Source organism: Dreissena polymorpha, chromosome 3, assembly GCF_020536995.1.
Source record: "Dreissena polymorpha isolate Duluth1 chromosome 3, UMN_Dpol_1.0, whole genome shotgun sequence".
Classification (NCBI taxonomy): Eukaryota; Metazoa; Mollusca; class Bivalvia; order Myida; family Dreissenidae; genus Dreissena; species Dreissena polymorpha.
Window position 1 is genome coordinate 134,183,058 of NC_068357.1, and position 22,613 is coordinate 134,205,670.

Below are 22,613 nucleotides of genomic sequence, written 5' to 3' on the forward strand. Positions count from 1 at the left end.
CAAAATATATAACTTTAATTTATCCATAAATAATTCCCAAATTGGCCACTTTTATCAATTAAAACAATCCCAATTTGACCTGACTCCTTTTCCCAAAATGGCTAGAAAAACCCCTGAACATGCACTTAAAAACAATTTTGATTCAGTTACTTACAGGGGTGTGATTGAGGCAAAGTCAGAGGGGAGGAAAATTCTGTTGACTGATTTTGAATACGCGAATGGCGCGCATAACGCAATGACAAACATAAAAAACAGACATTAAAATAAACAACTTTTTGAACTTCATAACAATATTTCTTTATAAAAACCTGTTAAAACTTCACATTTAACATACTGGGGATGCAAAGTAAACAGTTAAATAAGTATTTATTGTGATCAATAGCAGCAGTTTTTCAATGTATTGAATTACAGTTAATAGACTAAATATAAACAAACACACTTGAGTGTTCTTCTGGTGTTAATGATGTATTAACTGAGTTAAATTAATATATTTAATTTGTTTACCTTTCAATATCTTGCATTTCACTCAGTTCAAAGCTATTTCAGTTAACTGGACAGCGTGACAAACATAATAAAGCAGAATATGCATATGAATCTGATTATACACAGACCCACAGACATATAAAAATCAAATCATGTTTGTCTATTTCCATGTTCGAACGATACTCTTCTAAATTGTTTTACTTCGCGAGTAGACAAAACGCCAATTTGCAAACACTGGTTTCCGTGACACAAATTCAGTGGGCACATTTCTTAAAAAAATATGTGTTGCTTGTATCTAAAACGTAGTCTTTTTTTTGACAAACACATTTCATTATTCCTATCAGACTAGGTGATGTCAGTCGTTTATTCGATTGCTATTTGTTATTTCAATAATCTTAATTTTCTCTTCACAACGGCGCCATTTGCAAACAAATCACAGCGCGCATTTTGAGAACACGATTTTAATTGGAAGATTGGGAAACGACAGCCATTTATATGGCTCGTTTTAAAAATGCTTAGGCAGAATCTACCAGTGTAAAATGCGGTGAGATTTTGCGGGCCGCGGATATTACGGGCCGCTTATGAAATACGTCAGCGGAATCGGTGGTAGCCCCTCTCCCCCACATTTTTTAAAACGAATTTACGCAAATCTCAGAAGTGACATCCGGGACAACCCGATCCGCGGAAATCCGCGGATCCGCGGAAAAATCACACCCCTGACTTATAATCATATTTATAATGCTTAATTTTTCCCAATTTCATGATTTATCGCACTATTTTTCCCAATTTCATGGTTTATCGCGCTAATTTTCCCAATTCAAATAGCACAGGCTGTGACAGATAAAAGCAAAAAAATCGCTGATTTAACCATGAATTGTGATAGTTTAAGCAAGATCCACCCAGCAGTTGAAGAGCAGTTGAAAAAACCAAATTTGTGCACTATATATTCTAAAGTGGAACAAGAGTGCCAAACTGTCACAAGATACGCCCGTTTTAAGGCTTTGGACAACTTGATAACTTTACCATGACCCATATTTGAACTTGACCTACATATCGTCAAGACACAACTTCTGACCAAATTTGGTGAAGATCGGATGAAAACTACTGCAATTAGAGAGCGGACACCATGCTATATGCTTTAAATGGTTTAAGTGACCCTGTGACCTAGTTTTTGACCCAGCATGACCCATATTCAAACTTGACCTAACTATTGTCTAGATACAACTTCTGACTAAGTTTGGAGATTATCAGATGAAAACTACTTCTATTAGAGAGCAGACACCATGCTAAATGCTTGAAATGCACTAAGTGACCCCGTGACCTAGTTTTTGACCCGGCATGAACCATAATCGAACTTGACGTAGATATTGTCCAGATGCAACTTCTGACCAAGTTTGGTGAAAATCGGATGAAATCTACTTCAATTAGAGAGAGGACACCATGCTAAATGCTTGAAATGCACTAAATAACCCTGTGACCTAGTTTTTGACCCGGCATGACCCATATTCAAATCTGACCTAGATATTGTCTAGATACAACTTCTGACCAAGTTTGGTGAAGATCGGATAAAAACTATTTGAATTAGAGAGCGGACACTGCTGTGGACGCCGCCAGCTAAAACTATGAAAGTTTCAGTTTGATCCATCGAGAGGTAAAAGAAGAGTTAAAAATGCACATTTCGGGACATATAGATGGAAAAGTGAATTGCTTACTGCCTACCACTCAACTAGGACATAAAATAAGCTACAATGTCACAAAACATGATCCTTGTATTAGTGTTTAAAGGCAGTCTGAAACACATAGTTCTTCATGCATTTCCAACTTTTGTTTCGTGGTATGACAACATCTCCATAATTACCTTCATCATCTCCATATCTTTCCATACACGATTCCCCCCAGCCTGTGTATAGGTGCAGGTATCGATGAGATACTTCATCATAGCAACATCCTCTTGCATTGTGTACTTGTTCCTCCTGAAAGAGAAACTGTTTATGAGATCTTAGGAATGTATATGTATACATGTACAAGCAATATGTCCCAATCTCTGGACAACATTCCCACTTTGAAGAAGTTTGTCCCCCCATCCCAACACACGACAAACTTGTCCTGACATTCAGAAAATATGACATCTGTTGAATAAATTTAATATAAATGAACAAGTTCAAGCTAAGTTTGTCCAAATTACCATCACTTATCTTGTTATTGCCTGCTGATAACAACACTCGATGGTAGAGTGCATTGTACAAGAGAGTGTGGTGTACTAACCGAATGAGAAATTATTTGAATTAGACTCTCTTTTTTATGACTGTGGTTGCTTTTGCTATCAACAGATCTTTTATTACTGTTACATGGCTTCTAAAAAAAGCCAATCGCATATGTGTTTTATGGCCATATCAAGTTCAACAGTACTCATATCCTGTGTATTATACAAACAGAGGTTTCGAATATAAGCATGTGTTATCTAACAAAGCAATCAATTTTATGTCAGTAACCAAAAATAATTCATTAAAATACATAGAAATGCAAAATTTTTGACTAGTATTCACAGAAATTTATTTTCACTTTTTATCTAATTTTCGTTAAATAAAAAATCATATTGCAATTAAAGCTTTAATTTACCATGAGCAACATCTCAATAGGTTCCAACAAAATAACTCAATAATGCTTTTATGAAAGTGAAAATAATAATAATTATTTAATTGTTTTTGTTTATATTAAATAAATTTAATACTCCATTGTCATATTATCAAAGTAAGCAACAGAAAGTTTGGTAAAGAACATAAGACAGGTTGGTTTAGTACAAAAGACTTGAACAAAAACATTTTGTTGTCTTTTTTTAAAGTGGGTGGGGTAAGGACCAGGAAAGGTTCAGTCTTGAAGCAAGATATACTGGGACGCTTACTGTTCCTATGGAAGGAGTACTGGATACCATACTATCAAGCACTCTGTATTAAGTTTCAACTTGATTCTTTTTTAGTTTTCAAGATTTGCTCTGGAGAAAAGTCACATACAAACATTAACAAAGCGCAACTACCCCAATAATAGGACAGCACAAATTATGTTACAAAAATATCTGCAAAGCATTTTAGGATAGAGATGTCTTTTGAAGCGAAGTGTTGGAAACTGTTGACAGACAACATAGAACAGCTGCCAGCAACATACAAAGCACAAAAGCTCACCATGATCACTAAGCCCACAGGTGAGCTTAACTTAATCTGAATATATACAGCTTTCATTAAATACATCTTCAATAAGATATTGTCCCATGGAACAAACCCTTTTAAGTCCTTGTTCTGTAGTGGCTTCACATACTCTGCTGGGGACAAGCTATCATTGCTGCCAAAGCTCAGGTGAGATCTCTCAGATTCATCTGAAGTATGCCGAACTCGTGTTCCGGAAGGTATTCTGAAACACACAACAGATCAAACTTGTATTCAGTTCAAGGTACACAATTATAATTTGTTTTTATCAATAATTGTATCATTATGTTAATTAATTTTTAGTTCATGAATTGTATGCCAGAATTCTACAATATAAAAGGCATAAACTTTTTACACATACACATGGAACAATAACACCTATTCTTAAAACTGTTTTGCTTGAAAAGTATACTTTGGTGTTCACAAAAGGTAGATTTAATAATTGACTGCAAAGAAAAGCATCATAATCAAAACTTCCTCACATTTGTGTACACACATCCAAACTTAAGCCTATGTCTTTAATTGATTTAATATTTAACATACCTTTCAGCAAGTTAAGTCTTTCAATACCGTTTGGTCGCCAAATGGCCAACATTTATGTAAAGTTACATTTATTTTATAATTGCACTATAAATGACCAAGATACAGTCCTGCCAAGTTGGGTTAGGTTAAACTTTGCCCTTGAAACTCGTGGCGAAATGATTTTTCAGGGTCTTTCACCTGAGACAAAGAATCTGTATGAATAACATATGCAGCAACTTATTTCGCCACATTAATTTTAAAGTCATTTCAAGCTGCATTTAACCCCAATTTGACCTTTTAACTCTTAGTGTGAGCATAACATATCAGCAAATGACATGGATCTGAGTCTCCGACATGCAAGGAATCTCCACATGGAGAACATGTGTAACAAAATATTGTTCTAGTTGCAAGATGAAAGATGAAGCTAGGATCCAGATAAGCTGCACTTTCCCTAAATTAGATGCAAGACCACTTAGAGTTCCCTTTACCAGAGGGCTAGGGAAACATTGGTCTTACCACTTACATGTCAGCACCATTACAGATATGGTATTTAATGTGTTTGAAAATTGCACTATAAATAACATTACAGTATGGACAAGCTTCAATGAATGCACAATAACAACCACTCGGCCTTTGAGACGCCTGTATCATGCTAACAGCATGTGTGGTCAACAATCAGACAAAAATATGCAGTGCAATTAGGGCAAATGGACTCTAACTAAAACTAAACCCAGAAACTTTAGTTTTAAATAACACATTTATAACATGAATCTGAAGTAATCTGAAGTATTCAGATTTAAGAGTCATATATTTTTCACCAAAAGCTGTAACAAGAAAACAAAGTCCCAACCTAAACATGACCTGACTGAAATTTTGTCTTTTGCACTGCAGTCTCAAAACATGATGTTTTGAGACTGTAGTGCAAAAGACACAATTTCAATTTTTTTCAAAACAATTTAGAATGGTGTGTAACAATTGTGTCCTCATTTCGAATTTAAATGGACAAGAATTTCATCTATTCAATCAGTTTGAGTTGTTCGTACTTGTAACTCTCCAAGTCCATCAGTTTTCCATTAGCCACACTATCTTCCACAAACTCCGTAGAGTAGTAGCCATCTGAGGACACCAGACTTCCCTTCTCTGCCAATCTGATACAGACATATTACAAATAACACTTTAATAGCTAACTAATATAGTTTGCGATCAATTTTGAATTTTCAAACAGACTAGACTAATGCTTGTCGAAACAGTGCCTAATACATGTACGATCGAAATGGTGTAATTTTAGAAAGTTTTAATGATTAGGATAATAAAAATTGCATATCATCAGTACCACTGCATATCATTAGCAACAATGCCTGCAATGTTAAATCTTAAACATTAAAAAGTATAAGAGAACAAGTTTATTTCTGCAGACAGATATAAAGACAGACGTACACAGCAATCTCAATGTACCCCAGTAATGGCTACTTTGTACTGGGATTGGAAGATAGGGGATCATTAATTGAAAATAAATGACTCAACCTGCTCAGAAATTTTAATTGTCATTCATACCCTTTCAGAATGCTAACCTGTTGGCGTTTATCCAGTGACACATTACAAATATATGCATTATTAAAACTTGATTACATACACCAGTTGATTATTACATGAGAGCAAACTCTGTCACTCAGCAAATAGACATGAAAAATAAATAGTTTTGTACCTCATTGTGTATAGCGTTATTGATTGTATTTTAAAATGGTATACTGTAAATATTAGTACCAAAGACAACAAGAAATTCAAACAGTTATCTATAGCACTGTGACCCTTAACAATAAGTTTGGCAAACCTGCTCCAACTGCTTTGCGCCCTATCAATAGAATAATTCAAGAACAACCATCCAAATAATCACATATTTGTTGCTTAACATCATACTAAAGAAATTGCTGTTTTTTAATTAAGCAGTAATAGTCAAGTAGTCAATAATTTAATCTTAGATCTTGGACAGGTTTTGATTGTCAACAAACTGAATCGACGTCAGTTAGTCTGCAATGATTCAAATCATGCAAAATAAATGTAAACGTGCATAAATTGTGAATAAACAAAGCCTTTTTATTTGTCAGTAAGAGAAAATTATAGCCATTTTCAAAACATACACTGATATTATACCTACTTTATACAATTTTGTGTCACCTTTGATGTAACTTTTCCTCCTCCTTTCTGAAAAAAAAAATCTGAACAATAACCATTGCAAGTGTTGACAAGGGACAAAATTGTCACAAAACCAGGTTATCAATGTGAAAAAAGTCAGATAAAGGGAGACAACTAAACCTTAACTGATTTAATCAGTTCAGATTTAGTTGTCTCCCTTTATCTGATAATTGTTTATAATTAACCCCATTTGTATCAAAATAAATAAATTTTTAGTTGTGGTGACCTTGACCTTGGAATTATTGACGTAATTCTTTCGTGCCACACACCGTCCCATGATGGTGAACAAATGTGCCAAACGATTTTAAAATCTCACAATGAATGACATAGATATGGCCCGAACAAGCTCATTTATGGCCATTTCTTACCTTTGAACTCAATGTGTGACCTCGACCTTGGAGATATTGACGTAAATCTTTCGCGCGACACACCGTCTAATGATGGTGAACAAATGTGCCAAATGATTTTAAATCTGACAATGAACGACAAAGTTATGGCCCGGACAAGCTCATTTATAGCCATTTTTTACCTTTGAGCTCAAATTGTGACCTTGACCTTGGAGATATCGACATAATTCTTTTCCGCGACACACCCTCTAATGATGGTGAACAAATGTGCCAAATGATTTTAAAATCTCACAATGAACGACAAAGTTATGGCCTGAACAAGCTTGTTCCGCCCGCCAGTCCGCCCGCCCGCCGACATTCGCCAATCTTATTACCAGTTTTTTCCTTCGGAAAACCTGGTTAACAATAAATTGTACCCAGTATTCTGTGCTATATTTGTATCCTGGTATGAACAAATTATCAACAACTTATTAAATTTATCCAGTGTGACCAATCAAGGAGTACACTTGAATCAGCCCTGATTCAAGGCTAACTTTATAAGATATTAGCATATATATGAGAAAGAAGCTCTCGTGAATCATATGGGTCTTGTTTTGAGAAAACTGGGCTTAATGCATGTGCATAAAGTGTCGTCCCAGATTAGCCTGTGCAGTCCGCACAGGCTAATCAGGGACGACACTTTCCGTTTATATGGTATTTCTAGTTTCAAGGAAGTCCCTCCTTACCGAAAATCAAGGTTAGGCGGAAAGTGTTGTCCCTGATTAGCCTGTGCGGACTGCACAGGCTGATCTCGGACAACACTTTACGCACATGTATTATGCCCAGTTTTCTCAGAACATGACTCATATCATTATGTATCTCATAATCCAAGAAAGCAGACATTTCTCTGCAGCTTTCTTAAAGGGACCTTTTAACATTTTGGTAAATTGACAAAATTAAAAAAATGTTTAAGATTCGCAAATTTTCATTGTACATGTAGTTATGATATTTGTGAGGAAACAGTTATACTGAACATTAACCATGTTTCAAACACATCAACAGTTCATTAAAATGTGTAAGTTATTGCAATGACAAAGCTGAGTTTTCCGAATTTGAAAATATGCTATTGACTGTGTCTGGAATCCTGCCTGAGATAGAACTAATGTCTAATTTACCAATCATAACACATCAACTGTCTCTGGAACCCCATAATATATGTAGATGGAATTGTCAATTCAAAACTGTGGCTCTTGCTTTGATAAAAGTTTTTTAAAATAAATTTGTTTGGGGGGTATTTTTCTACACAAATGACAAGCAAATCGATGTTTATGGTAACAGGTATTGTTTTTGTTACAATGTATAAGGATGAAGCCCCGGTGTAAATAATGTTTATGTTTACAACAGTTTGATTTAAATGGTCATATATTAAGATACAAGATTTTCTATTCATGTTCATTTGTGGCTTAACATTTCTTTCAACATCAAAGCATGCTTTTGACAATTATTTAAATGAAAAACTTGAGAATGCTTTCAAATGACAAAAACATTTAGGCAAATGCATTGCAAAGAGTTGTTTTTTGATTCCATGTTTGGTCATTAACAAGTCCCCTACTTTTTCTGCTATTGTTAAGACCACCAGCTGGCAGCAGGGGAACAGCCATGAAGTCTTCCAAGAACAAGACAGCAATCAAGGAAGCACTAGCCAATACAGGGCTTTTTCCAGCTTTTTGGAAAGATTTGGGAATTTTATCGGCATTTTCAAGAAATTAGGAAAATAAATTGGGATTTAAAACTACATGAATGAGTTAAGGATCATTAATCACTATCACCACCAGGATCAACAGTTTTCCACATAATAAGCTAACACAAAGTCTACAGTTAAATCAGGCACCATTTTAGTAAGAGGCCCTTCATCTTCTTCTGAAGGACCAGGGACCTATACAAACTGTTTGTATAGGTCCCTGGAAGGACTACTGCTTTCAACATGTTGAATATCAGTCAGCACTTTGCTTTCGGAAATCATCGATGACGATGCAAAAGAGTCACTTGTTATGAAATTACTGTCATTAACAATGGAAGGAGTTTCAATGGGAAGACTTGTACTACTTGACCATGTTTGTTTATTTTATGACACTTGCTTAACAAAATCAACAGCTTTCGTTTTGACGCTGTGGTTTTGCTTACAGTGTTTTTTTCACAAATAGGGGAATGGTGGGGGGGCCCGTCCAAAGGGGAAAAACGCGTCGTTTTTTAGACTAAACGTGCTTACATCTGAGTCGTTAAGCGCATGCTATATAACGTGATGGACGTAATGGATAAAGGGAAGTCACTCTAAATGTCATAATAGTTTGTTAACGTTTTTTTATGATTTTGACAGAAAACTTCTTTATTGTAAATTAATTTGGAAAAATGTCATCTAGATTTGATTGGGAATGGGGCCGGGTTTTTTTGTTTTGGGAATGCCTCCATTTTCTGGAGGCACAGACAGTGGTGAAAAACCCCTGAAATCAGAGAAGATGAGTTATAGACATTGATTAAAACAGTTTTTATTTTTTACCCAAATATGTCTCTTTGGCACTCTATTTTCCGCTTTCACCCAGCATCTTCCCCTTTTTCTAAAAAAAAACTGAAAAAATTCACTCTTTTATATGTTATGATATTTATTATATGAATACACATGTATGTATGAATGTAATATTCACAGCTGAATTTCTCTGTCTTTTTTCTAAAATATATATCAATGATTTTTTCAACATTAGTTTCAGACAGTTCAGCCTTCATGCACAGTCTCAGTTTTCCTAGCCATTTTGAGTCTAATTGGGATTTTTTAATTGATAAAATGGCAAATTTAAGTTTTTTTTATCAATAAAATGGACCAAATTGGAATGTTTATATCAACACATATTGACACAATATAGATACATCAGGTCTTTTCCTGGGAAAATGCAATTCATATGAAAAGTCCACTGCATGATGTGGGAAAAACTAATTTAATACAAGGGCTGTTTGTAAAACATGCATGCCCCCCATATGGGCTGTCTGTTGTACTGGCAGCCATTGTGTGAATACGACTTTTGTCACTGTGACCTTGACCTTTGACCTAGTGACCTGAAAATCAATAGGGGTCATCTGCAAGTCACGATCAATGTACCTATGAAGTGTCATGATCCTAGGCAAAAGCGTTCTTGAGTTATCATCCGAAAATCATTTTACTATTTCGGGTCACCGTGACCTTGACCTTTGACCTTAAAATCAATAGGGGTCATCTGCGAGTCATGATCAATCTACATGTACCTATGAAGTTTCATGATCCTAGGCATATGCGCTCTTGAGTTATCATCCGAAAATCATTTTACTATTTAGGGTCACCGTGACCTTGACCTTTGACCTAGTGACCTGAAAATCAATAGGGGTCATCTGCGAGTCATGATCAATCTACCTATAAAGTTTCATGATCCTAGGCATATGCGTTCTTGAATTATCATCCGAAAATCATTTTACTTTTTCGGGTCACCGTGACCTTGACCTTCGACCTAGTGACCTCAAAATCAATAGGGGTCATCTGCGAGTCATGATGAATCTGCCCATGAAGTTTCATGATCCTAGGCGTATGCGTTCTTGAGTTATCATCCGGAAACCATTTTACTATTTCGGGTCACCGTGACCTTGACCTTTTACCTAGTGACCTCAAAATCAATAGGGGTCATCTGCGAGTCATGATCAATCTACCCATGAAGTTTCATGATCTTAGGCATATGCGTTCTTGAGTTATCATCCGGAAACCATTTTACTATTTCGGGTCACCGTGACCTTGACCTTTGACCTAGTGACCTCAAAATCAATAGGGGTCATCTGCAAGTTATGATCAATGTACCTATGAAGTTTCATGATCGTAGGCCTAAGCGTTCTTGAGTTATCGTCTGACAACCACCTGGTGGACGGACGGACGGACTGACCGACCGACGGACCGACCGACATGAGCAAAGCAATATACCACCTCTTCTTCGAAGGGGGGCATTATAACTCTTTATAATAATTCAGAATCATATCAATTTGTTAAATACTTTGTTAGTTGTTTATGAAATTGATTTGAGATATATTTATCATAAGAGAGTTCTTTCTAAAAACAATTTTTTTTATTTTTTTTTAAACTTCTGGAGGGGTTTTTTTCTACAAAATTGGGGAAAAATATATACTCTTTTTTGAGGGGAATGGGGCTGAAAATCGGCCCCTTAATTGCCATAAAAAAATATTTAGAATTGCGCAACATATTTGTTTTACATGCAGCGGAATCACAAAACGCTTAAATTTCATCGCAAATATAATAAGCGCCTGAACAACACGGAGAATATCGTGCTCACGAATAATGTCGGCGTTATCCAAATCGAGGCACAGTCTAAAACCCATACGAGACCGGATCGGATTGCGCTTTGTTAAAAACAGAAACAGCCTATGTCATTAGCGTTTTTTTTCCCAATTGGGAATTTTTAAGCAAATTTTGGGAAAAAAGTATACTTTTTGCGATTGGGAATATAACCAAATTTCGGCTATAAAATCGGGCCAAAAAAACCTGCAATGTTAAGTTTCTTGCTCACATTCAATGTTTGAAATGAAATGACCATGTAGGTAAACAAGAGGGCCATGATGGCCCTGTATCGCTCCACTGTTTTTTCTTTGCGCATAGGTTGAAATGTACTCAAGCATGTGACTTTCTCTTTCTATCCCTCGTCCCACTGGGCGCTTAAAGTTGGAAGGGTGAGCATTTTTATATATGGAAAAAGTTACTACCGTGTTAACTAAACAGACAAAAAAGCCTCGGAATTGTTGCACAGGTCCTTTGCTTATAACGTAGGTACATTTATCTCTCCAAAAGATATTGTCGTTCTTTCTATTTCACATATTTTTAGATGCTGAAGATCAAATCTACGCATTTGATTTGAAACAGATTCACAAGACCCATAGGAAGCAAAATGCCTTAACCCTTTACCAAACAACACATTTTGGACTTTCCCTATTTGAAAGAGGTTGCAGACGTCAATTGAATAAAAATGGGATATGAAGGAAATGATCAGGTAGGGTAGAAATAATTGTGATAAAAGGAGAAATTGCTCATCAACCCACACATCCCTAAGACCAACAGGCCTGAGAATATTATGATAATCTAAAGATTATTTCTTTATATTTATAAATGTATTTAATTAAGTAATACATTTGACTTCTAAGATCAATTCATAACTTATATTAAGAAAATTATAAAATGGTCAGAAATATATATGGATTGTTGAGCAATTGACAATCATTTCAACAATTCATGATCAGTCACGATTCACAAATGGAACAATGAATCATTAGTTATTAAAAAGCAGCATATACGATAGTTAAGAACATTGCACTTCATTAATTTCAACACCTTCTCTTGGATACAAAGTTTGAGTTTACCGTGCAGTATCATATATTGACTTTCCTTGAAATAATTATATCATGTTCATGGAAGTTGTGTTTTTAAAATCAATAATATATTATTAAACTGGTTTTAACACTACAAAAAAGACATGAAATTAACATGTCATCCAAAATATTTTCATCCGGATATATGGTCACTTTCGACATATTTAAATAAAACCCGACTTTTTTCAGTTTATAAGAAAAACATTCGTGTTCTTACTTCAATGCCTTTGTAAGCAGTCACCATCTGACCTAAAATGGCACTAAATGACAGGGTTTTATCTCATGTTTACAAGATGTTGATGTTGTTGTTGGTCACAGCCAAACGGCCGCAGTAATCTCCACTGGTAAACGTCATATGTTCAGTTTTGTGACCCCCGGGGCCGGGTCAAATTTGAGCCCAGGGGAATAATTTGAACAAATTTGGTAGAGGACTATTAGATATCACTACATACCAAATTTAGTAGCCCTAGGCTCTATAATTAAGGACAAGAAGATTTTTAAAGTTTTCACAAAATAGGCCTTATTTAAGCATATGTTCATTTTTGTGACCCCTGGGGCAAGGTAAATGTCATTACATACCAAATTTGGTAGCTCTATGCCATACGGTTATGGACAAGAAGATTTTTAAAGTTTGCACAAAATAGGCCTTATATAAGCAAATTTTCGATTTTTTGACCCCCCCACGGCAGGGTAAAATTTGACCCCAGGGGCATAATTTGAACAAACTTGGTAGAGGACTATAAGATGTCACTACATAGCAAATTTGGTAGCCCTAAGCCCAATGGTTATGGATGAGAAGACTTTTTAAGTTTCCACAAAATAGGCCTTATATTAGCAAATTTTCCATTTTTTGACCCCCCGGAGCAGGGTCAAATTTGACCCAAGGGGCATAATTTGAACAAACTTGGTAGAGGACTATAAGATGACACTATATACCAAATTTGGTAGCCCTTGGCCCAATGGTTATGGACTAGAAGATTTTTAAAGTTTTCACAAAATAGGCCTTATATAAGCAAATTTTCAATGTTTTGACCCCCCGGGGCAGGGTAAAATTTAACCCCAGGGGCATAATTTCAACAAACTTGGTAGAGGACTATAAGATGTCACTACATAGCAAATTTGGTAGCCCTAGGCCAAATGGTTACGGACAAGAAGATTTTTAAAGTTTGCACAAAATAGGCCTTATGTAAGCAAATTTTCAATTTTTTAACCCCCGGGGCAGGGTCAAATTTGACCCCAGGGGCATAATTTGAACAAACTTGGTAGAGGACTATAAGATGTCACTACATAGCAAATTTGGTATCCCTAGGCCCAATGGTTATGGACAAGAAGATTTTTAAAGTTTGCACAAATAGGCCTTATATAAGCAAATTTTCAATTTTTTAACCCACCGGGGCAGGGTCAAATTTGACCCCAGGGCCATAATTTGAACAAACTTGGTACAGGACTATAAGATGTCACTACATAGCAAATTTGGTAGCCCTAGGCCCAATGGTTATGGACAAGAAGATTTTTAAAGTTTGCACAAAATAGGCCTTATATAAGCAAATTTTCAATTTTTTAACCCCCCCCCCCCCCCCGTGGCAGGGTCAAATTTGACCCCAGGGGCATAATGTGAACAAACTTGGTAGAGGACTATAAGATGTCACTACATGGCAAATTTGGTAGCCCTAGGCCCAATGGTTATGGACAAGAAGATTTTTAAAGTTTGCACAAAATAAGCCTTATATAAGCAAATTTTCAATTTTTTAACCTCCCGGGGCAGGGTCAAATTTGACCCCAGGAGCATAATTTGAACAAACTTGGTAGAGGACAATAAATGTCACTACATACCAAATTTGGTAGCCCTATGCCATACGGTTATGGACAAGAAGATTTTTAAAGTTTGCACAAATAGGCCTTATATAAGCAAATTTTCAATGTTTTGACCCCCCGGGGCAGGGTAAAATTTAACCCCAGGGGCATAATTTAAACAAACTTGGTAGAGGACTATAAGATGTCACTACATAGCAATTTGGTAGCCCTAGGCCCAATGGTTACGGACAAGAAGATTTTAAAAGTTTGCACAAAATGTGCCTTATATAAGCAAATTTTCCATTTTTTGACCCCCCCGGGGCAGGGTCAAATTTGACCCCAGGGGCATAATTTGAACAAACTTGGTAGAGGACTATAAGATGTCAATACATACCAAATTTGGTAGCCCTAGGCCTAATGGTTATGGACAAGAAGATTTATAAAGTTTGCACAAAATAGGCCTTATATAACAAATTTTCAATTTTTTGACCCCCCGGGGCAGGGTCAAATTTGACCCCAGGGGCATAATTTGAACAAATTTGAAAGAGGTTCACCACAGGAACATTCCTGAGAAATTTTATCAGATTTGGACCAGTAGTTTAGGAGAAGAAGATGTTTAAAGAAAAAGTTAACGCACGCACGCACGGACGCACGCACGCACACACGACGGACACAGGACCATGACATAAGCCCCGCTGGCCTTTGGCAGGTGGAGCTAAAAAAAATAACATGCCATTTCTGAAGACAAAATCTCTCATACTTCCAGGGTTTTTTCTGCCGATTGTGGGAAAAGGAGTCTGACCAAATTGGGAATTTTTTTATCGACAAATTTGTCCATTTTGGGAAAACATTGTAAATTTATCATGCTTAAATAAGTGAGTTGTTTAACTAATATTTGTTTTTATTTGGTTTTTTGTCTTCTATATATAAACACAGTTACAGTTACACTCTTGAGATAAGAACTGTACAGTCAAAAACTTATAGAAGATATATTTGACCAAATCAAACACTGATTAGTCACACAATTTACAGCATAATTGTTCTCTGCTTTCTGTTTTTAAAAGCATCACACATCTCCTCCAAATGTTTTGTCATTCAGGTCTAGACCTTCAATGCAAGTAAGCATCAGATGAGTAAGTTTGGTTAGTGTGAATGTGCTGCGTAATGGGGAGCACAGCAGGTTCATGGTGCTGAATCCTCGCTCAACCACAGCAGTGCTTCTTGATATTATACACATCAGCTGGACAAGTAGGAACATTAATAATCTAACACACTGACTCTAGCTTAGAATAGGATCATAACTTTTCCAGAGGTACAATTTTTGCTCAAAGTGTGCAAGAAATTCGAATATTGTAATCAACCAGCCAAGTCAAACTTGTTGACGCTCTCAAATATAAAGCTACTTTTTATATTGGTAATATTTGGAGCGTCCAACGGCTGAACCATTCAATAAATGGTGGGATTTTTTCCTTCTTTGTCTATATTGTTGTGCAAGGATTTTGTGCGCAACATTCAAGCCCCTATATCAGACACTTAATATCAACGGATTGCAATAATTTATTTACATACCTGTGTAGATAATTTATTTTCGATAATGTTCCGTAAAAATTATGTAATGACACTTTGAATTTTGCACGCCTGAGCAATTTAAATCCAACCTTTATTTAAATTTTCAATATCTCTCGATTGGCTCGCTGTGTAGATATAAATCGATAACACGACCTCGATGTAAAGCATCTGGTTTAAATGTGGAAGAATAAACAGCGTAAAATACAGTTTGCGTTCGTCTGTTGTGGTGCAGAGCGTTACATAGTAAACCGATGTTATTATACTTTTTTGGATAAATTAAGCCAGGGATCTCGCGAGTGGGCGAAGTGGGCAATTTCTTCGCCAAATTAATCTTCACTTCGCACAATAATTTCATGAAGGCAAAGTGACTTCTCCTCTTTTTAATGATTTACTTTGTGCCAGACATTGACTGATTAAAATCAATTTGATATGTGGAAAATTGACACAGGAGGATTCTCAGCCATAAGTTGCCCCATTTACAGGTCATGCAAAGTTGAACATTCAAAAGAACAGTCTGGAGCTATTACATTTCTTGAAATTGTTAATAGATGATGCCTTGATTAATTGCCTTGTGCTGGCTACCAATAACTATGATTCAGCCAAGTTAAATGGCCCATTAAAACAATACTCCAGAATGATCAAATGGGAAGAGGTAACCTAGCATTGGCAATCCATATTGGGCTTGTTTACAGGTCTTATTTGTTATCTCTGCTGTAAAATGAGATTTTAAATGAATTTTTAATGTAAAGCAAATATGTGTAACAAAATATAAATTTGATTTAATGTTGAATTGTTCAAAATTTACAAGGGAGTAAAAAGATTCTGAACATTTCTGGTTTTGTTACAATTGAAGTTTTAATTGATACACCTCTACAGGAAAAAAAAATATGCTAAAATTACCATCATAATTTACAATCAATGACAAAGAAAAACAAGAGCACCGCCTTGCGGGTGCAGACCGCTCATCTATTTTCTTTTTAAAGGTGAAGGGACTCTCATTTTCAATCACAAAGGAGGGAGGGGCGGAGTGAAGAGGGGTGTATAGTGTGGGGGTGTGGAATATATTACATTATCTTCCAAAAATGCGAAAAAAAACGTCAAAAAAAAATAAATCGGGGGAGGGGGGGGGGGGTGGGGGGGTAGGGGGGATTTTGGGTGCCATGGTTGGACGGTATTTCAAACATAAGATAATAAAAATAAATATTTGTGTTTTTCAACCGTTTCAAAAAAAAAAAATTGCGGGGGTGGGGTGGGGGGTAAAGTGTGAGGGTGTGGTGGTAATTTGTGAGATGATCTAAAAAAAAAATTAGGGGGGGGGATTCGGGTGGGGGGAGGGGGGGATTCGGGTGGGGGGAGGGGGGGGGATTATTGGGTGCGATGGTTGGACGGTACTTCAAACATAAAATAATATAAACAAATATTTGTGTTTTTTAACCGTTTTAAAAAAAAAATTGGGGGTGGGGGGGGGGAGGGGGGGGGGGGGAGGGCACAAGGGATGGTTTGGGTGCAGTCTATTGTGGTATGTCAGGTAAGAGTAGTTTTGTCAAAGTATCAATCAAATCTAATCATAAATAAAGAAGTTATGGCAATTTTAGCAAAATTTAATAATTTGACCTTGAGAGTCAAGGTCATTCAAAGGTCAAGGTAAAATTCAACTTGCCAGGTACAGTAACCTCATGATAGCATGAAAGTATTTGAAGTTTGAAAGCAATAGCCTTGATACTTAAGAAGTAAAGTGGATCGAAACACAAAATTTAACCATATATTCAAAGTTACTAAGTCAAAAAAGGGCCATAATCCCGTAAAAATGACAACCAGAGTTATGCAACTTGTCCTTTTACTGTACCCTTATGATAGTTTGCGAGTGTTCCAAGTATGAAAGCAATATCTATGATACTTTAGGGGTAAAGTGGACCAAAACACAAAATTTAACCAAATTTTCAATTTTCTAAGTATAAAAAGGGCACATAATTCTGTCAAAATGCCAGTCAGAGTTACATTACTTTGCCTGCACAGTCCCCTTATGATAGTTAATAAGTGTTGCAAGTATGAAAGCAATAGCTTTGATACTGTAGGAATAAAGTGGACCTAAACACAAAACTTAACCAAATTTTCAATTTTCTAAGTATAAAAAGGGCACATAATTCTGTCAAAATGCATGCCAGAGTTATCTAACTTTGCCTGCCTAGTCCCCTCATGATAGTGAGTAAGTGTACCAAGTTTGAATGCCATAGCATTGATACTTTCTGAGAAAAGTGGACCTAAACGCAAAACTTAACCAAAATTTTCAATTTTCTAAGTAAAAAAAGGGCACATAATTCTGTCAAAATGCACGCCAGAGTTATCTAACTTTGCCTGCCCAGTCCCCTCATGATAGTTAGTAAGTGTACCAAGTTTGAATGCAACAGCATTGATACTTTCTGAGAAAAGTGGACCTAAACGCAAAACTTAACCGTACGCCGACGCCAACGCCAACCCCGACGCCAAGGTGATGACAATAGCTCATAATTTTTTTTCAAAAAATAGATGAGCTAAAAATGTAGGTTTTATACACATGTCTTATAATAAATGAAATGCAGCCTTTTGAAATCCACCATCCATTTCAGTCTCTATAATAGAAATTATTTCAGCAGTAATGAGGCTTACCAGTTATTACATGTACATAAATAACATGTGAATTAAGTGTTAAATAATATTAATTAAACTCAGTTTAATACATCAATAACACAACATTTAAACTTAAGTGTGTGTGTTTGTATTTGTAATTGTTGTCCCCAAAAGTGCGAAATGAGAGTTGTTTCTGATTAATGCTAATTGGCATGGTGTAATGAGACTCAGAGGTATAAAATAAGTGAAGAGTTGATTGAACACTAAACAGAAACCATTTTATCTTTTAGTTGCCTCACTTGTCCCTAATTTTAGCTGAAGGACAAGGGACAAAATTGTCACAAAACCAGGTTTTCAGTTGAAAAAAGTCTGATAAAGGGAGACAATTCAAAATGTGTATTGTTAACTCCCTTGTGTAAAATTGACCTTGATTTCAATTAGAAAAAACAAGAGATGTTTTCGTCAGAGCCACAATGCCCCCTATTGCGCCGCTTTGAAATAAAAAAAACTAGAGCTTTGTCACATACGTGACGTATACCCCCACGTGCCGCATTGACACAGACTATTTTGCATGCTGTCTTCACAAAACAAGAGAATCAAATTTATGGCGATTTTTAAGAATTATAATGCCATTATCGTTTATGGCCTTTTCGCCTTTGAACTCTTGAATTCTTTTGCATGACATGCCTTCCAAATTTCTGGCCATTTTTTTTTTTTACTTTTGAACTCCAAGTGTGACCTAGACCTTGGAGTTATGGACATAATTCTTTTGCATGACAAATCGTCCAATGATTGTGAACAAATGTACCAGGTATTTTTAAAATCTCACAATAAATGGCATAGTTATGGCCCAGACAAGATCATTTATGGCCATTTTTAACCAGGTTTTCCGAAGGAAAAAACTGGTTATTAGATTGGCGAATGCGGGCGGGCTGGCTGGCTGGCTGGCGGGCTGGCTGGCGGAATAAGCTTGTCCGGGCCATAACTATGTCGTTCATTGTCAGATTTTAAAATCATTTGGCACATTTGTTCACCATCATTGGACGGTGTGTCGCGCGAAATAATTACGTCGATATCTCCAAGGTCAAGGTCACACTTTGAGTTCAAAGGTCAAAAATGGCCATAAATGAGCTTGTCCGAGCCATAACTATGTCGTTCATCGTCAGATTTTAAAATCATTTGGCACATTTGTTCACCATCATTGGACGGTGTGTCGCGCGAAATAATTACGTCGATATCTCCAAGGTCAAGGTCACACTTTGAGTTCAAAGGTCAAATATGGCCATAAATGAGCTTGTCCTGGCCATAACTATGTCATTCATTGTGAGATTTTAAAATCATTTGGCACATTTGTTCACCATCATGGGACGGTGTGTCCCACGAAAGAATCACGTCAATATCTCCAATGTCAAGGTCGCCACGACTAAAAATAGATTAAAAAAAAAAAAAAACTTACAAAGGGGGTTAATTTTTTTTGGTCATTTCAAAAGTTCAGTTTGAGTTTTCTCCCTTTAACAGATTTTTTTTTCACAATGAAAACCTGGTTTTGTGACAATTTTGTCCCTTGTTGACCTTTGAACTCAAAGTGTGACCTTGACGTTGCAGATATCAACGTAATTCTTTCGCGTGACATTCCGTCCAATGATGGTGAACAAATATGCTAAATGATTTTAAAATCTCACAATGAATGACATAGTTATGGCCCTGACAAGCTTATTTATGGTCATTTTTGACCTTTGAACTTGAAGTGTGACCTTGACCTTGGAGATATCGACGTAATTCTTTAGCGCAACACACTGTCCAATGACGGTGAACAAATGTGCCAAATGATTTTAAAATTTCACAATAAATGATAAAGTTATGGCCCGGAGAAGCATTTGACCCTTGAACTCCAAGTGTGACCTTGGAGATATCGACGTACTTTATTCACGCGACACACCGTCCCATGATGGTGAACAAATGTACAAAGTAATTTTAAAATCTAATGATAAATGACATAGTTATGATCCGGACAAACTTTCGGTTTTAAACACACTAAGTGACCCTGTGACCTAGTTTTTGACCCGGCATGACCCATATTCAAACTTGACCTATACATCATCAAGATACAACTTGTGACCAAGTTTGGTGAAGATCGGATGAAATTTCGGGACAGACCGACAGACAGACCGACCGACAGACCGACAAAGTGACTCCTATATAGCCCCCATTACCATTGGTAATGGGGGTATAAATATATTTTTGTTTGACCTTTGACCTTGAAGGATGACCTTGACCTTGAACTTCCACCAATAAAAATGTGCAGCTTCATGAGAACGCCGCTTTGAAAAAAATATTTTGACCTTTGACCTTGAAGGATGACCTTGACCTTCCACCACTCAAAATGTGCAGCTTCATGAGAACGCCGCTTTGAAATTTTTTTATTTTGTTTTTTTGACCTTTGACCTTGAAGGATGACCTGGACCGTGAACTTTCACCACTCAAAATGTGCAGCTTTATGAGATACACATGCATGCCAAATATCAAGTTTCTATCTTTAACAAGGGCTGTTTGTAAAACATGCATGCCCCCCATATGGGCTGTCCGTTGTAGTGGCAGCCATTGTGTGAATACGTTTTTTGTCACAGTAACCTTGACCTTTGACCTAGTGACCTGAAAATCTATAGGGGTCATCTGTGAGTCACGATCAATGTACCTATGAAGTGTCATGATCCTAGGCAAAAGCGTTCTTGAGTTATCATCTGAAAATCATTTTACTATTTCGGGTTACCGTGACCTTGACCTTTGACCTTGTGACCTCAAAATCAATAGGGGTCATCTGCGAGTCATGATCAATCTACCTGTGAAGTTTCATGATCCTAGGCATTTGCGTTCTTGAGTTATCATCCGAAAACCATTTTACTATTTCGGGTCACCGTGACCTTGACCTTTGACCTCGTGATCTCAAAATCATTAAGGGTCATCTGCGAGTCATGATCAATCTACCCATGAAGTTTCATGATCCTAGGCGTATGCGTTCTTGAGTTATCATTCAAAAACCATTTTACTATTTCGGGTCACCGTGACCTTGACCTTTGACCTAGTGACCTCAAAATCAATAGGGGTCATCTGCGAGTCATGATCAATGTACCTATGAAGTTTCATGATCCTAGGCCCAAGCATTCTTGAGTTATCGTCTGACAACCACCTGGTGGACGGACCGACAGACCGACCGACATGAGCAAAGCAATATACCCCCTCTTCTTCGAAGGGGGGCATAATAATGCAAAAGTTATGGCTAAAGCTAAAGTGTTTTTTTCGGGCGGACAGACAGATTGACATACACACATACTGACGGACAGTTCAACTGCTATATGCCACCCTACTGTGTGCATAAAAATTCTGATAAAGAGAGACAACTCAAAATCAAAATGTGCATTGTTACTGATTGTTAATAGTTACATAGTTGTTTCAAAATCAATCTATTTTTAGTTGTGGCGACCTTGACCTTGGAGATATTGACGTAATTCTTTCGCGCGACACACCGTCCAATAATGGTGAACAAATGTGCCAATTGATTTTAAAATGTCACAATGAATGACATAGTAATGGCCCAGACAAGCTCATTTATGGCCATTTTTGACCTTCAAACTCAAATTGTGACCTTGACCTTGGAGATATCGACATGATTCTTTCGCGCGACACACCGTCTAATGATGGTGAACAAATGTGCCAAATGATTTTCAAATTTCACAATGAACAACAAAGTAATGGTCCGGACAAGCTCATTTATGACCATTTTTGACCTTTAAACTCAAATTGTGACCTTGACCTTGAACTATTGACATAATTCTTTCGCGCGACACACCGTCTAATGATGGTGAACAAATGTGCCAAATGATTTTTAAATCTGACAATGAACGATAAAGTTATGGCCCGGACAGGCTTGTTCCGCCCTCCAGCCCGCCCGCCTGCCGACATTCACCAATCTAATAACCAGCTTTTTCCTTCGGAAAACCTGGTTAAAATTCACTCCTCCTTCAAATTTGAACCTAGGCTGAGCCCTGAGTCAATATTTTGAAGCAAAATATACGTAAAACTAAGATCTATGATGCAAATGTACCATTTCTCCAAAAGATGTTACCACTTCTCCCTTTTTTGGCTTTAGGGAGAAGTGACTTCTCCCTAAATTTTGAGCCTAGCTAGACCCCTGTAAGCATTGGTTTTTTTTCTAAAGTGACAATTTAAATGTTCTGAAATAAATTACATCTTTTATTTTTATACCGTACATAAATAATATTGATACAGATCGTACAGTAAACTGTCCTATGTAACGTAGAATGTAAGTACATAAAACAACACAGACAGAGGTGCGAAAGACATGCATTAAAAGTTGCTGAAACTTAGAAGAGTGAATAGAAACTGCACCATATCTGTTTTGAACATATGCTTATTAAATTGACAAAGATGAGCATACTAGATCTAGGTAGGT

At 36.6% G+C, this 22,613-nt stretch overlaps 1 protein-coding gene and 1 long non-coding RNA gene across 3 annotated transcripts in view; both read right to left on the reverse strand.

Annotated features, from left to right (window-relative positions):
- LOC127871536 (ras guanine nucleotide exchange factor P-like) overlaps positions 1 to 22,613 on the reverse strand; it is a 42,232-nt gene that overhangs the window by 11,903 nt on the left and 7,716 nt on the right. For both annotated transcript variants that reach the window (XM_052414569.1, XM_052414570.1), the window contains 4 exons: positions 6,361 to 6,407; positions 5,249 to 5,353; positions 3,760 to 3,888; positions 2,342 to 2,456 (listed from right to left, as the gene is read on the reverse strand). In XM_052414569.1, the coding sequence (XP_052270529.1) occupies positions 2,342 to 2,456; positions 3,760 to 3,888; positions 5,249 to 5,353; positions 6,361 to 6,407 (396 nt within the window). The remainder of the gene's footprint in view (positions 1 to 2,341; positions 2,457 to 3,759; positions 3,889 to 5,248; positions 5,354 to 6,360; positions 6,408 to 22,613) is intronic.
- Positions 9,702 to 10,535, reverse strand: LOC127871549 (uncharacterized). The gene is made up of 3 exons (XR_008045449.1): positions 10,403 to 10,535; positions 10,100 to 10,250; positions 9,702 to 9,956 (listed from the first exon to the last, which is right to left on the reverse strand). It is a non-coding gene; the product is annotated as an uncharacterized LOC127871549 (long non-coding RNA).